At 32.8% G+C, this 25,547-nt stretch overlaps 4 protein-coding genes across 4 annotated transcripts in view; 1 reads left to right on the top strand and 3 right to left on the bottom strand.

Moving 5' to 3' along the window:
* Positions 1-470: 470 nt before the first annotated feature.
* Positions 471-1,667, bottom strand: LOC111623118. Its single transcript, XM_023365600.1, has 5 exons — positions 1,279-1,667; positions 1,125-1,195; positions 933-1,040; positions 753-782; positions 471-673 (listed from the first exon to the last, which is right to left on the bottom strand). Exons 1-5 carry the CDS (start codon positions 1,364-1,366, stop codon positions 593-595), a joined length of 378 nt encoding a protein of 125 aa, XP_023221368.1. The 5' UTR covers positions 1,367-1,667; the 3' UTR covers positions 471-592.
* Positions 1,668-3,575: 1,908 nt separating this feature from the next.
* LOC111623117 lies at positions 3,576-5,267 on the top strand. The gene is made up of 2 exons (XM_023365599.1): positions 3,576-4,312; positions 4,429-5,267. Exons 1-2 carry the CDS (start codon positions 4,143-4,145, stop codon positions 5,144-5,146), a joined length of 888 nt encoding a protein of 295 aa, XP_023221367.1. The 5' UTR covers positions 3,576-4,142; the 3' UTR covers positions 5,147-5,267.
* A 2,076-nt stretch (positions 5,268-7,343) lies between these two features.
* LOC111623136 lies at positions 7,344-10,627 on the bottom strand. Its single transcript, XM_023365619.1, has 2 exons — positions 9,051-10,627; positions 7,344-8,934 (listed from the first exon to the last, which is right to left on the bottom strand). The coding sequence occupies exons 1-2, from the start codon at positions 9,218-9,220 to the stop codon at positions 7,881-7,883; spliced, it is 1,224 nt and encodes a 407-aa protein (XP_023221387.1). The 5' UTR covers positions 9,221-10,627; the 3' UTR covers positions 7,344-7,880.
* A 3,557-nt stretch (positions 10,628-14,184) lies between these two features.
* LOC111623145 (E3 ubiquitin-protein ligase SHPRH-like) overlaps positions 14,185-25,547 on the bottom strand; it is an 81,801-nt gene continuing 70,438 nt past the window's right edge. Inside the window, exons 22-25 of the mRNA XM_023365629.1 lie at positions 24,773-24,865; positions 19,926-20,012; positions 17,672-17,850; positions 14,185-14,495 (exon numbers count right to left, since the gene is read on the bottom strand). Of these exons, the coding sequence (XP_023221397.1) occupies positions 14,345-14,495; positions 17,672-17,850; positions 19,926-20,012; positions 24,773-24,865 (510 nt within the window). The 3' untranslated portion in view covers positions 14,185-14,344. The remainder of the gene's footprint in view (positions 14,496-17,671; positions 17,851-19,925; positions 20,013-24,772; positions 24,866-25,547) is intronic.

Here is a 25,547-nt window from a genome sequence, read left to right as displayed (position 1 = left end):
TTAAATTATTATTAATTAAAATCATTAAAAATAAAGTTGTTGGATCCTCACAATCACATGCATTGAAATTTAATATTCTGTGTATAACATCTCGATATGGATAGATTTAACGATGACGTCAAGTGATACGTGCCTGGATATAATGGACCAATACAAAGCTAAGTAGGATTCGGATTTTTAGGTTAAAAACCTTACTTTTCCCGTCTGAGCAGCAAGATGGATGTAACATAAAATCATGAAAAACCACATAATGAGTCCTTTATACTTTCGAGGTGCCTAAAATTGTGCAATTTGAATAATCTTGATAGTTTTTCTATATATATATAATAGCTGAAAATATGCATATATCACGCGCTTGCTTTAGCTACAGTCTTCAAGTCGTTAGGATGTAAAATGCAAGACATCTGAAGCATTACCAATTCAAATTTGAATACCCCGATTAATGCTAATTAATTAAGTTGTAAAACATAATAACGAGAACACATACTTTAATGCTAAATTATCAGTTTATTGTGTTACGTATACTTGTGATTAACAATGACATCAGATTATGGTGTTTGCGTAATGTCGAATATGGGATCCATTAGGCTGTTTAAGCGTGAATCATGCAATATTTACTATGTTCAATTAAATCGTCCATGTCCTTCTGCGGAGGTGGAAGAGGTCCCAGTTCCTGATTTGAAATAAAAAATAATTTTAAAATACAAATAAAATATGAAAAAGAATAATTTCCATTAAAGAATCTTTCTTACTTTCAGTTTTTCCTCCGTACAAGCCCACAGCTAAAAAATATTGAAAGATGTTAGAAATTACATTTTAATGTAAAATAAAAGTTCTATTGTTGAACTTATCCGCGAACGTTTACAGCACAAATTGTAAAGTATTAAAAACTATTTGAAAAAAGCTAATAGAGCGTAATTAAAATGTCTTACGTCGTGGCTTCCATGTATGCCATTCATGCAAGTATACATTAAGACGGATTCCCATTTGCTTTTAGATTCGTGCAATTTTTTTACGCATTCGTGGAGCACATCGACCCCCTAAAATAACAGGAGAAATAATTAGAAAAACCTTTCACCAATATCACCTAAAATTCTTTGAAAAATGTATAGATTCGTACTTACTTTTTGGAAGAATTGTGAGCTACGATTAATAGTGCACTCGATTAATCTGAGCATGTATTTTTCCGGAACAGCTACAGGATACAGAAATAAATTTTTTAAAATAGTTTACTTTAGATTAAATTAACAATAATAATAATAATAAAAATGATCATACAGCAAGCAATTTCTATAAGTTCATAACCGGTAAATGCTCGAACTCCTACAAATACAGCCAAAAATGAAAATATTACAAATGTCTTCATAATGCTGCTGGCTCTGGAATAACTCTCGAAGTGTTGGATCAGATAATAAATTGCCTTATAAAACAAACCTTATCCAGAAAATCAAATGCCATTAGTAACTTTCTTCTTTATGCAATCGCTATTGAAAGGCGGAAATGCAATCTTTTCAAATGAAATCTCTTACTTAAGAAAGTCAACAGGATGTAACTTACGAGGAAAGTAATTTAATTATAGGTAAATTACTTTTTTTTTCTTTTAAAGAAATTAAAATATAAAATAATTAATGAAAATACCCCAAGCTTTTTAAGACTGATTGTAGCCTTCTGAGGTAATTCACGTGATCTCCAGCAGATGGAGTTAAAGATATGATGCTTTTTGTACTGGGAAACCATTTTCGAAAAAATTCTCGGAAACGGAAGCAGATAGATCCAAATGGGTTTTTTTGCTTTAAAGTTGTATTTAACTGTTTCTATTAATCGTATGCTTCGGAATTTTGAAAATTAAGAAATTTTCAAAAATTCATAGAAAATTAACGAATTGCATTTTCAAAATTCCGAACTGTACATTACAAAGAAAATTAAATGAAATTCCAACCAAAAAAACTGGTTTGAATCTGCTTCCGTTTCCGATAATTTTTGGGAAAGGGTTTACCCATAAAAAAAAAGCATTACGTTTGTAACGTAAAGATGGAGATCCGAGCTGACTTACGCACCATTTTTAGTCCGAATCAATGTACTACAGTCTGTTTCCACGGACTTGCTTGCTGTAATTTGTGTTGAATTTTAAGGCGAAATGGGTAGTTGTTGTTAATTTTCAATAAATTTTCCAATAAATTTCACTGTTGTCCGTCCGTCTTTCCTTAATTTCGAGAACGGAGTTAGATAGATGAAAGACGAGAGTAGATTGTGAACACCTTAGGAGTAGGAGGCCCCGATTAACTGTACAAGAGCATAAGAAGCAAATGGAAGTCACGTTATTTCGATTGAAAACTTCCCCCGAAAGGCGTTAGATAGATAACTGGCACGACTCTATTGTTAAAGGAAAAGTATGATATACAGGGGCAAGCCACTGCTAATTAGCATTGGAGAGCATATATTTTAAATTAAATATATGATTAAAAATTGCAGCCCTCCATTGTGACGATATCAAAATAAATAATCGCTCGTTGGGAATGTATTCTAAATACAATTTACGAATTCTAACTGAATACCGTATTAATTATAGTATTCACTTCATTTATGGATGTGGAATTCCGAATATATCAATATAACCAAAATACAATTTAATATATAAAAGAAATAATAATATTAATACAACTTAAGTAATTAAATAAGAGATTAATAACATAATATAAATGCTAAAGTTGCAACATTCACTCGACATCCGGCTAACCAGGAACATCCTCGTACAAAAAAAAAACAGACGTTTGTGGAAGATAATTATTTTCTCGGATTTTATCTTCCATATGCACCTAAAATTAGAAATGAATAGTCACGGTAATTGGCTGCAGCTATCACGTGATTTTGACTTCACTTCCTCTTTCTTTCCGGAAGAAACACGTGAATGCATTATATACAGTTGTATTTGTTCTCATCAGCACAACCTTGTGTTAATTCCAAAGGAAATACAGTACTATATATGAAAAAAAGACGGTTCCTCTCCTAAAAAGAGTAAAGATTAAGAGACGAAATTTGGCACGGTAACTTACTTGTAAATAAGAGACAAAAGACTTAAATTTTGGGGTTAGGGTTCAAAGGGATGTCACCTGTAATATCTCGAATGGGGTCAGTCTTAATTAAATTTTTAATCGTTAGTGGCATTCACAATAATTTAAAAACTCTTCTCTACCCTCAAAACTAGACCTTTCTTATTGTTTTTTTTTTTTAAATAAAATAACTAATAATATAAAAGTTATTTTTTAAATAAGTTCTCATAACAGCCGGGGAAAGTCACGCAACTCGTTGCTAAGTTTTTTGCTTTGTCTGCGCTGCATAAATAAAATAGTTCAATGTAATAAAATGTTTTATCTTCGAATAAGTAAGGCAATGAAAGCTCGTTTCGTTTGAGACAGGTTTTGCCATTGGTTTGCTTATCCGACTGTATTAAAGCCGCTGTACTTTTAGCATGCCAATATTGGTGCATTATAAATTTATGAGGTTTAATACTATTCAAATACGAACCTATAAATGGCGAAATTGCATGGATTTTGTAGGTTTAAATTTTTATTATTTTCTCATTTTCGGATTACGCTTCTAGCATGTGTACTATACTTGAACGAAATTCGGAAAAATGTCTTCTTGTTGCTATGCCAGCCTTTTGTGCAACACCTTATTTAACTTGACAAATGTACAGTAGAAGCTAACACTCGAAATTTCATTTCTCCTATCAGATCAAAGGAGCTGTGAGTGCTAGTCACTCTGTTATAGGATCATTAGGGATCCTTGTAGAATATTGTCTAAACTAAAAACAATAAAATTAGTGGAAAATGTAATAATACGAAAAACCAGTTCGAATGAAACGTCGTCGTTTGCTATCCGTTTATGCCTAAAGCAGACGGCATGACACGTTGGTCTCAATTTATTTTTTAATTATCGACAAAAACAATTATACGGAGAAAAATATTTTCAGGTATTTTATGCTATTTAATTCGAGAAATAATTTCCGGAATCAGGAATCAAATTCCAGTTTAAAATGTTTTGTTACTTAACAATGAAATAAATAATATCCGCTTAACGATTTTTATAACAATATCAATTATTTGATTGTTTTCACCGTAACGTCGTGTCCAATTAAGATCATGGATTATTTGACGATACAATGCAAGGATAAACAGAGAATTACTATTTCACATTCGGAATTATGCGACAACAGTGGAATAATGAAGGACATGATTCTTTTATCTCCAAAATATCAATCTATTACGTTTCATTTTTCGTTTCACTATAATGTAATGTCATACATCGTAAAGTGAGTTTCTTTTGTACGGTTCTATTGATCAATATTCTGTCGAAAATAATTTTAAATGCTTTCCTACCTCTTAAATTAATTCATTTACTTTATTATCGTAATCACTTTTTTCGTAGCGTTATGAAAGGAAGTCGTCCACCGATTACATCTGTACGACACGCAATGGATATATACGATGCCAACACAAAAGTTGGTGCTAAGAACGTAAATAGGAACGTTCGACGTTATCTTCATTCGGCGGTTACTATTAAAACTGTTTGCGCCATACACGATTTTGCATGCCGTTATAAAGAAATATACATCGAGTACACGTGTTGGATACAATTCGACCACCATTGGAAAGACATATTCTTTTCCAATTACCACTTTGAATGTGAAGCCACCACCATAGACAGATTGGTTTCTCGACCCGTGTATCAAACACTGGACGAGCTGAATCTTTTCTGGATTGTGTACGACTGGGCGAGTAGAAAAGCCGGCACCACACTACCCTTGAGGTCTGTTATGAAGCCGTACCTTCAGAAAATTCGATTCCTGGCAATGGATCCAGAAAATATAGAAGAAAATCTTTTCCACAAAATCAGATATACTGTACTTTCGGAAGAGGACATTCGAGGTATCAAGCATTATCATTCGACCGGAGACGTATCGAGAGTTCCTTGTGATATTTGCAGCTATACTTTCGGAAGGAGTGAGAAATTTTATCGAAGATGGTTCACGTATTTAAGTAGAAGAAAATTCGGAAACGAAAGAGAGATTCCCGTGAACGAAAATACGAAGTTTGCTTCGGAGATATTCGTGCTCCAGGATTGTTTCGTCACCCCGAGCAGCTGATTCGGAAGATTTGTACAAGAAAAAGGAAAATAACCGAAGCTAACGATAACAGTTTTTATTTCGATGTCTAACTGTATTTTTGAATTGAGGAACATTTCATAATAATAATAAAATTCCTGGCTATCCGGCTAAATTAAACACTTACAGTCGACCCCCCCCTATAACACTGGTTTCTATAGTTCGGATTCCTATATCACGACGAAAAATTGCGACAGTATTCGTACAAACATGCTAAAAAAAACTCCTATAATTCGGTAAAACGTCATCGCCGACTCGTGTCGCGACAGAATTGCACAAACCGTTGAGTTTAAACGAGCAGCGGACCTACCAAAAACCATTTATTATTTAACGTCCATAAAAATTATATTTATATTAATGATGTCTCTAAAGTTCAGCGAATTTTTCGCAAAAAAATAACTTATCAGGAAGCACGCGAGCGCCATTCGATGACAATCTCCACGACGAAAACAAGCTTAAGCAATGGCGTAGTCGAACGGTGCACACTCCGTAAGTAATCCTACAATTTTTTGTTTATAGTATAGTTTATATAGATTATTCCCAAAAAAATTATACGTATTTTGGAAATGTTGAGTCGAATTAATCTAGAATCGATTAATTTTATGGAAGAAACCTTTCAAACAGCCGTAATCCGTAAACTGCACACGTGCCGGGCTGTGGTTGGCTGGACTCCTAGAATCTGATTCATAAAAACAAGAACGTATCTACCGTGTTATAGGGGGGTCGACTGTACTTTCTTCTTTAGTTCTCATTCGAGTTATTAAATCAGGAAAAATTTGCCCTTTCGTGATCCCTCTCTCATCATCACTGTCATTCGAATCGAAGGTACGCTTCTCTTAAATATGTCGTTAGACCAAAAATTTAAACCATTCGCAAATACACAGGAAGTATTTTCGGATAATTTTTTATAACTGATGAGAAAAATAAACGACGGGTGCAATGTTACGTCAAACACTTTCTTCTCTCTCCCATCCTTAGCAATCGTCATATACCTAAGAATCTCATCTCCCCAATAAAATACTGACGTCCCTTAACAATAAACTCTGTCGTTATTGTTTGTGAAAAATTTGGTATGAAAATAATTGCCACGACAAGTACGTCTGTTTGTTTATTGGCACAAATGCACCACAAAGTGAAGATAAATAACGTTCTTCTCTCTATGAATCTATTGGGAACGTCTTTGAAGTTAATGAATCTACAGTAAACATTTTGAAAATTAAAATATGCAAAATTCATTATGAAACGGATTTTATTTTGTAAATCAACTGTAAAAAGTTTTAAATTGCGTGATTTAATCACTTTATCAAATGAATATATTAAATAGATTTGCTTTCCATCGTAAAATTAAAGAAAACAGAACTGATACGGCGCTAAAGAGGTTCGAACAGAGAAAAATCACAGAATAAGAGTTTGATATTTTGCCATAAAGAATTCTCAAGAAACAATACATTGAAAATTCATCGAAGGGTTCATACCGGAGTTCGGCCCTTCTGTTGAGATTTATGAGGTCGACGATTCGTGACCACATTTACGGAACTTTCTGAAGATCCGTAAATGTGGTCGGATCTTCAGAATCGACCACATCCTCCCATTTACAAAACTTTCTGAAGATTCATTTCGGCGAAAAGCCTTTTATGTGTGAACAGTGCCAACAACACTTTGCAAAAAATTCCAATCTAGTAAGCCATCTTCGCATTCACAAGGGAAAGATGCCCCAATAATATAAACCTTCATCGAGTACTAATTCAGAACTGGGAAAAACTGATATGATTGTGCCATTGATACTTATAGCGTTTAGTGTTTCTTTTAGTTTTAGTAATTTCTGTAATAAAAATACAATATACATGTTAATACATGGGCAATCTGTTAAGAGGGGAGGACTTATTATGGAAGATTGCTTTCTTTAGATGTTAGACCCGTGAAGAAACTCCGAGAAACTCCATGCAACCAGCTATTGGTTAATGGATTTTACCACTGATCACCGGTAGGTTTAAAGCACTGTACATAGCACTTGGTTTAGACAAGATAATGTTGACCTGAAATTAAGGAACTTTCAGGGAAATACAATGCTCAGAACATAAAAATATGAAATCGACCGGTTTCTTTGCATACTGAAGTTTTCGCAGCCAATAATGGCAGCATTTATTGTTAAAGATCATCATTAGTTTATATAGGGAGGGTTCTTTGGCGTATGACGATTGCTAACAATGGAAGAAAGAAGGCGAGTTTGCCATGACATAATATTGCACTCATTTACTTTTCTCCACAATCATCACAAAATTGTCCGAAAATAATATTTTCCTGCCCACCGATAGCCGTGTGGATAATCCTACCGAGAACCGATAGTTGGTCATAGGTTCGGGTCTGATCAACGGGCTAGCAACGTGGAATTTTCCGAATTTTCTTTATATTGCTATTACCTAAACAGGGACCAGTTTCCCATAAAAGTCGTTGAAGAAGGTATCACCCTTCCACAAATCGCTGGTGTGTTGCGTCCCGGATACAAATAAATTAAATGCTTTTCTAATATCATCATCAGGAGAGGGGATCTTTCATCACTGATAATTGGTGAAGTTCGGGGAGAGGGATCACGAAAGGGCAAGTTTTTCCTAATTTAATAACTCGAATGAGAACTAAAGAAGAACGTAAGTGTTTAATTTAAGCCGGATATCCGGGAATTTTATTATTATTATTATTATATGAAATGTCCCTCAATTCAAAAATACAGTTGGACATCGAAATAATAACTGTTATTGTTAGCTTCGGTTATTTTCCTTTTTCGTGTAGAAATCTTCCGAATTAGTTGCCCGGAGGTGACGAAACAATCCGAGTCGATATTGATCATCACATTCTTGTCTGGGATGATGCGGGTTGCCATTTTAACATTCATTCGACATATTGAATATTTTTTCAAAAATATATTTTTACGCAATTTCGTAAATCCCTCACGACGACGACAAAATAGTTTTTGATACGAAATTATCGATTCGTTTCCTTCAACCGAAACATCAAGATGAACGAGCAAACTTTTCGTTTTGCAGAACGTAATAGGAAGACTAATAGCAGTGACGAAGCAATCCTCGAGCACGAATATCTCCGAAGCAAACTTCGTATTTTCGTTCACGGGAATCTCTCTTTCGTTTCCGAATTTTCTTCTACTTAAATACGTGAACCATCTTCGATAAAATTTCTCACTCCTTCCGAAAGTATAGCTGCAAATATCACAAGGAACTCTCGATACGTCTCCGGTCGAATGATAATGCTTGATACCTCGAATGTCCTCTTCCGAAAGTACAGTATATCTGATTTTGTGGAAAAGATTTTCTTCTATATTTTCTGGATCCATTGCCAGGAATCGAATTTTCTGAAGGTACGGCTTCATAACAGACCTCAAGGGTAGTGTGGTGCCGGCTTTTCTACTCGCCCAGTCGTACACAATCCAGAAAAGATTCAGCTCGTCCAGTGTTTGATACACGGGTCGAGAAACCAATCTGTCTATGGTGGTGGCTTCACATTCAAAGTGGTAATTGGAAAAGAATATGTCTTTCCAATGGTGGTCGAATTGTATCCAACACGTGTACTCGATGTATATTTCTTTATAACGGCATGCAAAATCGTGTATGGCGCAAACAGTTTTAATAGTAACCGCCGAATGAAGATAACGTCGAACGTTCCTATTTACGTTCTTAGCACCAACTTCTGTGTTGGTATCGTATATATCCATTGCGTGTCGTACAGATGTAATCGGTGGACGACTTCCTTTCATAACGCTACGAAAAAAGTGATTACGATAATAAAGTAAATGAATTAATTTAAGAGGTAGGAAAGCATTTAAAATTATTTTCGACAGAATATTGATCAATAGAACCGTACAAAAGAAACTCACTTTACGATGTATGACATTACATTATAGTGAAACGAAAAATGAAACGTAATAGATTGATATTTTGGAGATAAAAGAATCATGTCCTTCATTATTCCACTGTTGTCGCATAATTCCGAATGTGAAATAGTAATTCTCTGTTTATCCTTGCATTGTATCGTCAAATAATCCATGATCTTAATTGGACACGACGTTACGGTGAAAACAATCAAATAATTGATATTGTTATAAAAATCGTTAAGCGGATATTATTTATTTCATTGTTAAGTAACAAAACATTTTAAACTGGAATTTGATTCCTGATTCCGGAAATTATTTCTCAAATTAAATAGAATAAAATGTCTGGAAATATTTCTCGACATATAAATGCTTTTGCCGAAATTACAACTAAGTTTTATTACTAAAAATTCGTTGATGATTAAAAATGAATCTCCGTCATAAAGAGTGAATACATTTTATGTTTTTTTATGGAGGCCAAAGTGTCGTATCTTTCTGTAGGGAGGAGCACTGCACCACATATGTATACAGAACTACATACAATATATAATGAAAGAAACAATTACTTATTTTTACTCTATTTATACTGTGAACAAACCCATACATTTTGGACAAATCACTCACGAAAAATTGCCAACCGATATTAGAGAGCCTATAATGAGTGATTGACCATATAACTAACGCTTTTCTATTGGCAGTATGTGATCACCTGACTTTAAGCCGCCATTATTCTTCCAAACAACGTGTTAGCGAAATACACCTTACAATAGAAATGTTATGATTTGAAATTATATAATTATTTTATAAATTCCATGCAGTTAAATATGTAATAGCATAAATTGTTTAAATCAGAATGTGCCGTCTTAATATCGAAATGATACACAATCTGATTTTCGGGTACATTTACTCGATGATCGATAGGAAAAAACTAGAGTAGATGGAACTAGGAAATTGAAAGGACAACGAGCAAATTTAAAAAATAAAAATTAATCGTGCAATTTTAGGATGTATTTAAGGGCAAGTTTTTGTGATTTGTTGGGTTACGTGGTATTGCAGTTTGGAAAAAGGCTGAACAGTTTCTTTTTTCCGAATTTAAATCCTCGAATGTCCTCTTCATTCGGAAAGGTAAATGTGTTTCTTCCACAAGATGGCGACTAACATCTAACTCTAGTAGCTAATTACTTAGTATCTAATCATTAATAATAGCAGATTTATAGACCTCGTATTGATTAACGCGATCGTTTGGTTGAAACTTTAATAATTTTGTAATTTTATTTTATTTCACTTGGGAATTTTTATGGCTAAACTGCTGTAAATTGCATTTTTAAATGGTTTGGCAACTGGTGTAATTTTAATTTTAATTTCTTTTTAAATAATAAGGAAAATTACCTTATCTTGGCTTCTATAACAAATTTGTTTAAAATTTTCCATAGTGACCACGTGACGTTCTATTATCCAATCAGAAGTAACAATTAAACAAGCCTGTTACTTAGAATGTAAGGCCCACCAGTGGCCGAGTGGTCTTCATACCCTGAACACTGGGAGTTCAGTCGTGGGTTCGCGTCTCGCTCGGACGGGCTGGCCACGTAGAGATTTCCAGGTTTTCTCCACGTCTGTAACGCCTAAATAGGGGCCAGTTTCCCTTAAAAAGACCTCCCGGAAGGCATTCCCCCTAGGCAGATCGCCCAAGTGTTGCATTGCCATAACCAAACAAACTTAGAATGTACGTATTATTGGGCATATACCTAACATGCATACCACAATTTGTAGAAATATTAACTCGAAATGTGCCTTAAGTAATTTAAATATTTGATTTTTGGATCCTTTATGATACAGATGGAAAATATTATTTCAAATTTTCTGCTTATACATAAGAACCTGCAGTGTGCCATGCCTGGAAGCCAAAAGGATATTCAATTTTATTGGCCTTCTTGTTCTTGAGTCTTATCTTCATTTTTTCCACTTTTTTTAAAAAACTCTTTCTGTCCTGTGGGCACTAAGAGGTCCTCCATTAGCAAGCCCATTATGGGTTTGGCCAGGCCCACAATGGGGCGGTTGGGTGGTGAGGGATGTGGCCCGACATATCCAGATGGACCACCCCCAAAAAATTTCTGGGAATTTAAATGTGGGTCCCCCAGAGCAATAGGCTGCCATCTTGACTGCTCAGCCACCTGGCCATCATCTTTTGTTCCACTATCCGTTGTTGTTGGCATAAAATTTGGGTATTTCTTTCTCCTGGTCGGAAATTTGAATGAAATTTTTTGTTTTGGTCTCATTCTATCTTTCAAACATGTTTCAAATGTTTAAATTTTGTTGGACATTGTCTTCACCTGTGCCCACATGCCAAATTTGCTTGCCTAATAGACAATTACTGTGGCAAATGGTTTTCCTATTGGTTGATCAAATTCCCCAACTGGCTTTTCTGATGGTGTTAAGTCAGACAATTTGTTCTTTGTAGAGGCAGAACAGAAGTTAAAATAAAACAAACAGAATTACTACTGGATGTGCAAATTTTGCATGATTTAAATCTTTGATAAACACTGCAAAATCTTTCTCCATAATAGGATTAGAAGATCATCATCAGTTGTGTGAATTTCTTCTTACTGTAATTCTGTTTTTTTCCATTACAGTTTATATTACCATTGAATCAATTATTAATACCAAGGTTCTTTTTTATCTGTGCTTTTGCCATTTGCCTCTCAGTCTGTTTAAAGTTTAGTCTTGTTTTGTTTTTCAACAGTATGTAGTACAACTACTTGACCACTTGGCATTTTTCATCTTAATTTTTATTCAGTTCAGTTGATATGTGTACACATTATTTTGTACATATTTTGAGCTTAATAATGCCCCTCTTCAGTCCACTAAAATAAAAAAATACACACAAATCACAAGTTGCTATATGCATATATAATCAATGTAATTGTTATACTAAACATAGCTTGAGATCAAAATCTTTTTTTAAATTTTTTATCCACATGAAGGGTGCATAACTTACATATATAATCATCCCCGCTTATCTAGTAAACAAATATTTATCAATTATCGTGCTAATTAACTAAAGTTTTATAAACATATTCCAAACAAACCTTTGCATGTTTCTTTTTTAATTTTTTTTTTAAATTAAGGTTTTCTTCTGTCCCACTGTTATTACCAGTGTTCTTGATCCATTCTCCAAAAGCAGTAAGACCTGGAGATTATACTTTCCTACTGGTATTGCCAGTGTTATTAACTCTTTTTTTCCTTTTTCTTACAAAAGCGGTAAGACGTGGAGATTATATAAGTTTTTAGTAATGAAGTAAACTTATATAGTAAGTTTATATGAATAAGATGAGGTACCTAGTTATTCCTTCCATTAATAAAATCCGATAAACCCTGTCGCACTATTACATGTTATTTCCTATTTCATTTTTATGATTTTAATAAGCAAGAATATTTATAATGAATTAAACTTGTTACAAATTCTATAGGATTTAGACAGCATATCTGGTTACTCTTCTTTTTTAATAAAATCGAAGAAATTGGTATCGTACAAACAGGTTTATTATTACGTGCTATCCCTTAAATCACCTTTCTGATTTTGATGCACAGTACTGGGTCCATTTGCATATTATTGTATGTTGATATGACCAACTCATATGTAAACAGTTATTTGCTGATTAATTAATATTTTAATTGAATTTATAAAAATAAATTTCCTTTTCATTTCTTAATTTCAAGTTCAATTTTATTTTATAATGCTTCAATCTATTTTTTATTTTATAATATTTCTAGCCAATTTTCATTTATTTTTAAACTTAAATTTTTATTTATACATTTTTTTATTTTTAAGAATCTCTATACTTTCTTTAAATTTTCTGCTGTATGTTTCTTTTTCTCTGTGAAAAATTTTTATATTATTTTGGTCTATGTTGAAATTGTTTAACATACAGTGATCATAAAAAACGGAGATGATTCGATGATATTTTAAATCTGTGATGTTTCTTTTAATCTTACTTTCATTTTTCTTTTTATTTCTCCTATATAATGTTTGGTATCGTTACAAGTACAAGTAATTTGGTATACAATACTTTTTGTTTCTGTTGGTATTTGTTTTTCTGTCTTTGTGGATTTTTAGATTTTTTAATCTAACTGATAATTTTTCATATTTTGGTGCAAGCATAATGTCAATTTTTTTAGTTTCATTATTAATTTCTTCATATAAACCTTTAAGATATGGAAAGGAGGTATATTTTACGTTAGAATTTTGCTTATTTTTTCCAGAGTCTTCTGGGTATTTATTCTCTTTTCCCATGATTTAATTAATCTATTTGGATATCCATCCAGAAAGAATTTTTTTTAACTCTATTATGTCTTTATGTGCATCAATCTTCTGACTCATTCTATTTTTTATTTTCCATAGAATATTTTCCAATATTCCATGTTGAATATATTTTGTTTTATACGTAGTGGTATATTAGAATTGTATTTTATAGTTGTTTTTATTGAACCAGGCTTTTTAAAAGTTCTAAATTCTAAATTATTTTTTGTCCTTCTTATTATAATGCAAAGGTTTGTCTGGAATATATTTATAAAATTTTAGTTAATTAGTGCAATAATTGATAAATATTTGTTTACTAGATAAGCGGGAATGATTATATGTGTAAGTTATGCACCCGTCACGTGGATAAAAAATTTAAAAAAAGATTTTGATCTCAAGCTATTTTAGTATAACAATTACATTGATTATATATGCATATAGCAACTTGTAATTTGTGTGTATGTTTTGATTTTAGTGGAATGAAGAGGGGCGTTATTAAGCCCAAAATATGTACAAAATAATGTATACACATATCAATTGAACTGAATAAAAATTAAGATGAAAAATGCCAAGTGGTCGAGTGGTTGCACTACATAGTGTTGAAAAACAGAACAAATAACGATACGATTTCGAAATTGCTAATTTAGTCTCATTGTTATTATTTTGCTATGTGTATGTATTGACATTAAGTTCTTCAGAAAAGATCCTAAAATCCTCCAAAAGTTAGAATTTCCTCTGCTTCAGAAAAAGCAGAGGAAATTCTCTAATTTTTAGAGGATAGAACTTCTGTGTAAATCTTTTATATATTGCTTTAATTTGCTTTTATGAGAAATATGTAAATGCTTCTCGATAATTCTTTTTATTAAACTTTGTCTGAAAAACACGTAACAAATACAAATAAAAAAAAAATTAGAAATACGACTTACGACATTATCCTGAATTGTGTTTAAAAAATATTTTACATCCGGTTTTTCGGATCGATAAAAGAACAAATCACAAATGATTATCTACAATTAAACAACTGTTGGAGTTCAAAAAGAGTGATGTTGTTATCTTCTGTGTCGATTGTTGTGGTGGAATGATTCGTCTGTAACATGTGATGCATATTCTCTTCGATTGTCTTCCTAACGATGAATCTATGTACAGTGGTAGGTCTGGAAAAAAAGTACAAAATTAATTTAGATACATGTCGTTTAACAATTAAAATCAAAATTACAAAAGAAATAATTGCCAGAGGAAACTTATGCTGAAAAATATCTAATGGAAGTTGTCAAGAGCAAAGTTTCTATAATCAAAATTTGCCTACTGTCAAGTATCGTGATCAAGAGAGATAAAAGTACAGGATCCTCACTTGTTGGTTATTTGATTGTCTTCCATTCTAGGTAAACTACATTAGTACATTAGTCTACAGCAAGAAGAGTATGCCTCAACTGTTTTGCCCTCTCCTTGTATATAGTTGTACATTGTATCTCATATCTACACATAATTAGTAACTATATCTTTTGTTGTGTAAGTAAGAGCTAGTGTTGTTTACTCTCAAACGATAGAGGATTAGGAGCATCCAGCCATAAAACTCTAATAATCTTATAAATAGGAGCCGAGAAGAGCAAAGATGGACTACAGTGTGCCTTGCAAGAGAAGTAGCAATGTTGTCCGGTAAGGCCAAGAAAAGTGGAAGACGGTTATCCCAAAAGGAATGGATATAAATATGATAGGTGATAAATTTATAATGTAAACAGTTATTTTAGATTTGTCTGTGAAAAGTGCATTCTGGAGAGAAATTTGAATTTGAATTTGAAACTTCTACGTGCCGGTAAGATAAACATAACAGGATCCTTAGTAAGGAATCAAAATGAAACTCTATCAAAAATGTATGAAAAACTATAAAATTTTTAAACAAAATAAAGCCTAAAACACAGGATTTATGTCCAAATAAGTATCATCAAGGGGTGGAAGTGACAGATTGCAAAGTGGGTTACTTTTTCAACTACTTGTTACCATTTTGTTTCTTCCATATTTTCAGTATTAGATTACTTTTTGTTACTACATATCTCAATAATTATGCATGCACTTCTATGATGACATAGTGCTTATATGGCTATTGTGTTTGGTTTATGGGATGTCCGCTTTCTGCTATGATTATTTTGTCATAAGATTCTGACACTATGTATTATGATGCAAAATAAACTGCTCATGATATTGAGAGTACTTTCACTTCTTAAGTGTAGTATAAATTTCTTAACTGTTCTGACATTTTCTCTGATCCTTATTTGCTTCCCTACACTTACTTTTAAAAATTTATATTTAAAAATATATATATATAATAAAACAGCATTTTTTAATATGGGCAGTCCTTTGACCTTTACACAAAAATGGATGTGTGTGTGTAAAACAACCACTTCACACCTAAGCGATAATTCCAGCAAACAAACACTAAAAGGTTTAATGTTCAAACGTTTTCGGCCGTCTTTCAGAGGCCCTCTTCAGGAAAAATTGCATAGAACAGAAAAACAGCTCTATCTAACAGTTTTCGAATATAGCTGCGTTCTAATTTTTAAAATTTAAACGATGTTGACTACAACGATCGTTCCGTATTACAACATATAATTAAAAATATTTATAAATAAAGTTATAAATAAATACAATAATAATATATATGGTGTTAATATATACAACAATATGTGTGTTGTTGGTAATATATTCATTGTTAAAAGTTATCCCAATGTATAAACGATATGAGATAGGGAAAAATTGTTTCCTTTAAAAAATCATAGTTATGCTTTGTGGCCTTGTAAATAATACTTCCATGATTGTGGAACCGGAATATAGTCGGCGTTGATGCAACCTCCCTTCATGCCCGCTATATAAATTTCAATAGCCTCCAATGAACATAAGTCGTGTCAGTCAAACACCCTGTGAACTGTCCCTTCAACAAATTTATAATAGAATTGCTAAGGATTTAAAATTGCACTTAACTTATAGGAGAAAACAGAACATTTTTAGAATATTATCTAATGCAAAAGACAAGTCTGAGGACAAGAAAGCGCCAGGAGTGTACCACATTCCATTGCAAGACAGTCGCTTCAATAGACATATAACATACATTGGGTCCACGTATCGATCTCTAGAGGCTAGAATACGAGATCACAAGTATGATGTGTCCAAGGGGAAGTATAATACTGCACTAGCCCAGTATGCTACCGAACCCGGGGTTTCTCCTTGTTGGGATGAAGCTATGCTTTTACACAGGGCATTTGACCATTCGTTGGAGGCTATTGAAATTTATATAGCGGGCATGAAGGGAGGTTACATCAACGCCAACTATATTCCGGTTCCACAATCGTGGAAGTATTATTTACAAGGCCACAAAGCATAACTATGATTTTTTAAAGGAAACAATTTTTCCCTATCTCATATCGTTTATACATCGGGCTAACTTTTAACAATGAATATATTACCAACAACACACATATTGTTGTATATATTAACACCATATATATTATTATTGTATTTATTTATAACTTTATTTATAAATATTTTTAATTATATGTTGTAATACGGAACGATCGTTGTAGTCAACATCGTTTAAATTTTAAAAATTAGAACGCAGCTATATTCGAAAACTGTTAGATAGAGCTGTTTTTCTGTTCTATGCAATTTTTCCTGAAGAGGGCCTCTGAAAGACGGCCGAAAACGTTTGAACATTAAACCTTTTAGTGTTTGTTTGCTGGAATTATCGCTTAGGTGTGAAGTGGTTGTTTTAGTATATATTTCCAGTTTCTTTGTCAGTTTTTATGTCTGTGTGTGTGTATAGGAATATGTACAAAAGTCAAGGCATGCCCATATAATTATTAAAGAATTATTACTAAAAACATTTTAAAAATATGTTGTAATCTGATAAATTAATTCTGTAATGACAAAAGTCATTACAGAATTAATTTATCAGATTACAACATATCGTACAAGCATACAAAGCGTACAAGTTCATGCCAGATATTTCCACATAGGTAGTCATCGGAACCAGAATATTTATCATCCTTGTTGACAAACTTCCATTATGGAAATATTGTTGTGGTAATTAGTATGTCAGTAAAACACAATCTGGCATGTCACATTTTTGTACAAAAAATGCAATGTGCCAGTTCATCAATGGGGAGAAGAAAAGCTTGGGCTCCAGAAGTTGTCTACGATGAAAAGGTCTATTCTGCATGTGTACTTTTGTCATTATGGAAGTAATTTTTTTGATGTAAAATGAAGTTTTCGAAACTGCATTTTTGAAATAATGTCTCTTTATATTTCATGATTTTAGGAAACAAAGGTGCAGTCTTACTTGGTTTGGCCTATTCGATGAATTCGTCCAATCGCCTGCAATTCGCTGGCATAATTGAGAAGGGGCTCCACCAGTACGACATGGGTCGCTTCGATCAAATTAAGGCCATTGGCTCCGGAACGTATTGGAAGAAGTAGAGCAGTTATCTCGGGATCCAGGCGAAATCTTGTTAAATTATCCTGGGAATAAAAATGTTAATTTTAGTGAAAATTTGTAATATTAAAAACCAATTCTTCTGACATTTGTCTTGTTAAAATTGTTGTAATGTTTCTAATGTCATAAACATAATATCAGATTTCAGGTATGGATCATAATATATTAAATTACCATATTCCATAGAACAATTATTATATTGAAATATGGTAAAATATTGGTAATCCAGCAATTGCTAGGAGACACTTAATAGACTTATTGTATACAAAGGATTTACTTTATAGACACCCTATGTATATATATAGGTGTCCCTGTAAGTCCTGTTTTCAAAATTTATTATACAAATATCATGGCACATCAGATAATGTTTTATGATTTACATGATGGACAATACATCTAGGTTTCACAATCCTGACATTACATTACAGTGACTGAGTGCCATCTATGACACGATAGTCCAAACTTCTGCCAGACTTTGCATAACACATCAGTTTGTAACTGTGGCTGTGACCATTTTCATAACAACCTCCACACTGTCTGACATGGCATTTCCAGATCATAAGAGGCTTTGCAAAGATGACTTCTTAGGTCTACACTGATAAGCCTTACATACATGCTTGACATGTTCATTGGGAACTGGTGGATGACTAGTCTTCTTCTGTGGTCATAAACAACTTGTGATTAATTGATTACACCATTTTGTAATTGACTTTCTGGTGGGTGCCACTTATTCATGTTCAGTAGTCAGAAGAGAGCATTGATGTTGAATGATTTCTGTCGAATTGAAGGATGCAAAAAGCTTTCACGAAACAAGAAAACACCTTGTTTTGCATAAATCACCTCTAATGGCCAACATTAGTAACTACAACGGGAACTACTACACAGAAAAAACCAGATGGCATTATCTTATGTGCGACACCCAATGCATTTGGGTATGTCTCCCAAGTAATGAATTAAAAGTAACTCAAAATAGGACTTATGACATCCTGTGTATTCTATTCTAGATGATGATACTTGTCATTAACATGATCATTCTCAAATACAATGGAAAATAAACTGTCACTACGAAAAATTTTAAGATAAAACATGAGTATCCATTAGAATGGCTTATAATGTCTTAGTACATCTTTATTTATGCAGTCAGTATTTTCTGGATCCAGAAACACAGATATTTGTATCTAAAACTTATCACTCATAGCCACAAGTTGAACAGAAAATGTCAGACACTTGATTACAACAGATGATCTGAGATCAATCTCACTGCTGCTGCAATTGCAATTGATCTAAGACTACCTATTGTAATCAAGAATCTGATGTTTCCTGCTCAGCTTGAGGGTACGAACAACAAAAGTTCTACATATAAATGTGTTTCTGGATCCTGGAATTCTACAATTTCTTAATTCAAAATTGATTTTATTGTGTGCCTACTGTAAAATATTCTAAATATATTTGATAATCATTAATTACAGAATACATTATTAAAAAGCACTATGATTCTTCATGTTATAAACTGATTTAAAAAAAATACAAAATTTCTTAATTTTACCATTTGTATCACAGCTTTTCTTCTTTCACAATTACCACCATTTAACAACTGCTAAACCCACAAGGAGAAAGATTTCTAATTTTTTAGTGGCCATAGTCAACGAACCTGCTGACGACATTTCTGTACCCTCAATATAATTCACAAAAGTAATTATAGAACACTGCATCACAACTGGTAAAATGCCCTATGATGACTTTTGCAAATTATATCTACAAATCTACAACGAATTGTTATCATCAAACTGTTACCATATGTCAGCATACAATGTCATCAGCAATACCACTTTTGTGAATTTGGCATCTAATTTGGTATAAGATTAAGCTTGTAATTTAGAAAACATTTAACAATCTAAAGAGTATAGTTTCAAGAGATGAAAAGTTGTCATAATTTTTTATATAGAAAATACAATATTTGTTTGTAGAACTTTTATTAAAACTTTGTTATTGTTATATTGTTACTTTTTATTAAAAAGAAAATACAAATAAATTTTAATTATTTAATATGTGACTGAAGGTACGAGGAAAATTAAATTAAATTAAAAATATACAAACTTACGACTATTTCCGGTCTGGAATGTAACATAATATAACTGATTTTGTTTTGAGACATTGCACGAGATAGAACGTCCAACACGTCTTGCCACTGAAATATGTTGAAGAAATCAATTTTAAGTACAAATTTGAGAAGAATACTTAAATAAATAATTTATGTTATTACATTTACTACAAAAATTATACAAAATTTTCCAATGACTATGAGCTATTATTTTCATACCCAGATTTCTGTTTTTAATCTTAAAATATTAAAGTTAACTTGTAACTGTTCCTCATAATGAATGGCTTATATTCAATAGCCAAATACAGTCAACCCCCCTATAATACGGATTCCTATAGTTCAGATTCCTATATGACGGTGAAAAAATTGCAACGGTATCCATACAAACATGGCAAAAAACTCCTATAATTTGGTAAAACGTCATCGGGCAGCCAAACTACTTTCCGCTGTCCAGCGCCATGCTATGGAGAGTTTAGGCGGGTAAATTGAGTTTACTATCGTCTGTACAGTATTATATATAAATTATATATAAATTAGGTACAGTACATATAATTATATATAAATTAGGTACTGTATATATAATTATATATAAACTTAATTTATTGTAACTTTATTATAATTATATATATACTTTCCGCCGTCCAGCGCCACGCTACGGAGAGTTTAGGCGAGTAAGTTGAGTTTACTATCGTCTGTACAGTATGTAAATTAGGTACCGTAAGTCTAATACAGCACTAATTTTATACATTTCTTGTGAAAGAAACATTTCTTATTCAACAGCCATAAAAATTATTTATATTAATGATGTCTCCAAAGTTCAATGAAGTTTTCGCAGAAAAATAACTTATCAGAAATCACGGCTGCCGTTTGGTGCGCTGCTCCGCAACGAAAACAAGCTTAAGCAATGGCGACGTCAAACAGTGCACACTCAGTAAGTAATCCTACAATTTTTTGTTTATAGCATAGTTTATATGGATTATTCCCAAAAAAATATACGTATTTTGGAAATGTTGAGTCAAATTAGTCTAGGAATCGATTAATTTTATGGAAGAAAACCTTTCAAACAGCCGTAGTCTGTAAAGTGCATACGTGCTGGGCAGTGATTGGCAAGGACTCGTACAAAATGGATTCATAAAGAACAGAACATATCTACCGTGTTATAGGGGGGGTTGACTGTATTAAGATTACTGTGTGTGTGTGTGTGTTTTTTTACTCTTATCACCCTGTGGGCACTAAGAAGGCCTTTTAATCACACCCATCATTGTCCAGGCCCAGGACGAAATAACCTAGCAACAAGGGATGGCAATGAGCTGCTCCTGAAAAATTCCTGGGGCTTTTTGATTGTCCGAGTTAAATCATGGATTTTCCAAAGCAGTATGCTGAGGAGTTTACTACTCTGGCAAACAAGAGACTTTATAACCACTGAAATAGTTTTGAAAAATGAGAAATTACATAAATATTAATTAATGTAATATAACTATTGTTACCTTGAATATCTCCTAAACTAAGTGAACTATTGATATCTCATTTCTTCAAGGTTCATAGTGGCAGGGGAGCTTGTTTGGATAAAATAATAAAATAATAATTTTGATATCAAGCAAATATGTTAAGATGATATGAAGATCTTTCATTTTTTAAAATAAAATGCATGCGTATATTTGATTTTTGATAATGGCTACTGATAATAATTCTGTTTCGCATGTGTTTATATATAGAGAATTATTACAGCATGCTTTGATAAGTTCCATCTTTTTGTTATAACTGTGCTTCAATGATTTTGAATCTCCTTATGTCATAGGCTAATGTATTCCTCTCCTTTTAGTAGCCACTATTAAAAAAACACACACACAGAAAACATTTTAAAAAATAAATGGGTCTTCATTTTATCTTGACACACTGATTGGAGATTGAATTCGAATACATTTCCCTTGCCACCATAGAACTGTGAAGAAATGGGATCTCAATTTTTCAGTTACTTTAAGAGACATTTAAGGTAACAATAGTTTTTACCTTGTATATTAAAAATAAAATTAGAGCCATCCATTTTAAATCATCAAAAAGTGGTCAATATCAACCTCAGGGGTCGATAAGACATTTTTGGCAGTTGAAAGTTAGTTGAGGGTTTATTTTGAAAATGGTCTGTTAAAAATTATTAGTCTGGTGGGTTATGCATATGACAGGTTGGGACGTAAATATGCACACTCTAAGTAGATCTTTTTCATGAAAACAGTGTATGGATTAATACTGACTTACCAGATATTATTATTAACTGTATTAGCAAAAAGAGAAGAGGGGATTGATTAAAGGTTGAGAAATCTTAAAACGGGTCGACAGTCAAAAAGCTTGGTGACCCAATTTAAAGCAAATTACATGTTCAAACTAAGAAATGCAAGTACTCTATTGTATGGCATATAAGACAACTTTTATAAGGAAAAAAAATTACTGTCTTATTTGTGAAGTTGCAAACCCATGGACTAATAAATTCCCCAAATAGGCTTCAATAAACTAAATTATTTTTTCCTAAATATTCTGCATGTAAAGGTGGCATGTCTTATATGCCATAAAATATGGTAGTTGAGATCCAAAATTTGTAAAAAAATAATTCTAACTCGTAATCAAAACTAAATATAATATTTGTGAATAAGTTTTTTATTTTATTCTCTGAATATGACATGTTTAATTTGACAAATTAATTCTATTTATAGAATTTTCTAGATTATAGCTGAAGAATTCACAGTTACAACTAATTGTCAAAGCTGGAACGGAGATAAAACACAAAGCAAATGCCATTAATACTTTTCCAGCAAATGAATTTACTGCAAAAAAAAAAATAAATAAATATTTTCGGCTTATTTGGGAAGCCTGCTTCAGGTTTAGCCATGATTTTGAATTTGTGAGATTCTAAAATGGAATGCACCAAGCATTCAATGATGCACCACACAAAATGATTCATAAAGTTAGCCTAAAACTTTAGGAGAATAAATAGAGATTGAAATAGAGCAACTTTTGAGCAGGAATGTGTGATCAATGACGTAATCCTGAGTCAGTACAAGTCATGAAAAGTTGGTAAGGAATTATACTGCAGATAGCATGACAACAATAAAATATGTCAATGAATAATATTGAAACAAGAATACATGAATGTAGTGTGTACACTGCTATTACAAAAACTGTTCAACTTGACAACCTCCACTGTCGATGCAGGCTTTGCATTTTCAAAGAAAACTCTGGTCCACCCTCTCAAATATCCTGAGCATCTGGACCACATCCACTGCTGTAAGAATTCTAGCTAACCGAGTTGTCCATTGGTGTCTCATAAATGAGGCTTTTGATATTCCCCAAAATAAATAATGGTGCAAAGTCCAGAAAGTAGACTGGCCATCCAACCATACTTCCTCCTCCAATTCAATGCTGGACAGATGTGATTTAGAATGGCCATGACTTACAAGTAAAATGTGCTAGCACTCCATTGTTCTGAATCCATATTCATTGCCACTTGATAAGAGGAATGTCTTCTAACAGGTTGGGAAAAATGAATTCTAAAAAGTGTACATTAGCCCATTCAGAGGTGGAGACATTTGAATGGTAAGATCCAAACAGGCAATCACCTAGAATTTCTTGTATGTGTTCACTCTGGACTATATTTAATGGTGGTGTACCAATGCGGAATCGAGATTGCATTCTGCTCAAACTTGGCTGTTTCGGCAACTGAAGAAGCCATCTATGGTGAAGGATCTTGGCTCAAAATCTTGGTGTCATCGTGACAATACTGCAAACTTCATTGGCAAAACTGTATCCATTATGTGAAATCCTCCGCAGGCAATGCATGCACTTAAAGTGGATGGGAGTGAAAGTGAAAGTTGTGCAAATCCACTACACAGTGCTTTGTGATATTCCCATGGCATGTAAGATGTCTTCTCTTCCATACACAAAAGTATTTCCTCTTCAGCAGCAACTATTTTACTGAGTCATGGATGACCTGCATAGTTTACTGAACCCAGAGAACCCATTTTGGAATATTCAGAGTGATGGATGATGCCTGTCTGAATAATATTCTAGGTACAAATATGCAGTTGCACATGTTAGATGAAATGCACATCTAAAAGTTCTTCGTAACTGCATTGATCTACTTCATGTAGACCATGAGATTCTGATGGCACAAGGAGACCTGTAACTGTCAGTAAATTCACAATGTTAACATCTCACAGGTCAACCTATCTCTAATACATACAATAGCAATGTTCCTTATGCAGCTTGTACCAATTCTGGATTACATCAATGAACACAAGTTCTTGTTCTTAGTTGAAAATCACACTATTTTGACTCCTTTATATGCTCCTGAAGTTTGAGACCAACCTTTTGAATCTCCCAGTATACTGTAATTATAATAGCCTTCAAATATCTATACTATAGTTTTTAAGACAAGTTAGCTGTTCTTGGTCAATTTGATCTATTAATTTTGCATTTGAAGCACAAGTAAATTAATGTTTTATGGCCATTTTTGTTTGCTATGAATGGATAAGTCTGCAACAAATTGGATAGCATGAATGAAGGAGAGAAAACAATGTCTAATCTCAACTACTAATGATAAATTATAAAAATTGGATTAAATTCAAACCTGTAACAGTAGTCTAATATACCTAATTCTTACTTATGTGCAACAATATTTGCATAAATACTGCACATCTTTGTTTCCTACACACACACTATACTATACCTAAAATGACAAATTATTCAAGGGAATGCTTAAAGGGGCATAAGAATAGAATGAGAGACTTTTAAAATATTAATCATTCCAATGCACAAATTCTAAAGTTTTTTTTTTTTTGATACAATAAAATACTTACGGTTGAGAAAACAAGAATTTTAGCTTCCGAATCTTGTTGTTTGATTTCTAACAAGCACCTTATTATACCTTCTACTTTGGTAGAATGACTTCCCTATAAAATAACCAAAATTATGATCGTTAATAATTTGTCAAATAAGTATTAAATTAAAATTTAAAAAAATAAATTAAGCAAATTATGTTCATTAAAATGTTTAATTCTTGTTAAACAATTTCTGATGAAAATAATTCTTATTCTACAAGAAATTTATATTTTTAAAAATACTTAAAGATTACATAAACAATCAGCAAGCCCAATTTATTAATAATAAACTGGATGCCTAACTGCCAGACTAACATTATAAAATAAGTTTGGAATTGAAGATCAGATGGAGGTGCAGGTAGCGTAATCAGTAATTTCTTCTTGCATGATGTGAGAAAGATGTGGAATTAAACCCTAGTTTGGTTCATCTTTTCTTCCAAATTCATCTAAATTGTTTAAATTTAATTATTAATTGTTAGTAATAGACAAATCTGGAGACTGTACAGGCCAAATAAGTGCAGTAATGTGATGGAGACATTCCTGGGAAATCCAAGCTGTTTGTGGAAGAGCATCATCTGTCTAGAAAATGATTGTTTGTAACCCTGCCATGTAAAGGCAACATTTGAAGGTGCAGGATTATCCACTGTGTCATTAATTAATGTCCCTTGTACCACTACTAAAGGTGACTAACCATCATACAAATTGGCTCTCCAGACTGACATGTAAGCAGTGGAGATAGTGTGTCGCTCAACAA

The sequence above is a fragment of the Centruroides sculpturatus genome, unplaced genomic scaffold, assembly GCF_000671375.1.
Source record: "Centruroides sculpturatus isolate CEXI.00-Female unplaced genomic scaffold, Cexi_2.0 scaffold136, whole genome shotgun sequence".
In the NCBI taxonomy this organism is placed as follows: Eukaryota; Metazoa; Arthropoda; class Arachnida; order Scorpiones; family Buthidae; genus Centruroides; species Centruroides sculpturatus.
This window is presented reverse-complemented; position numbering and strand designations above follow the sequence as displayed.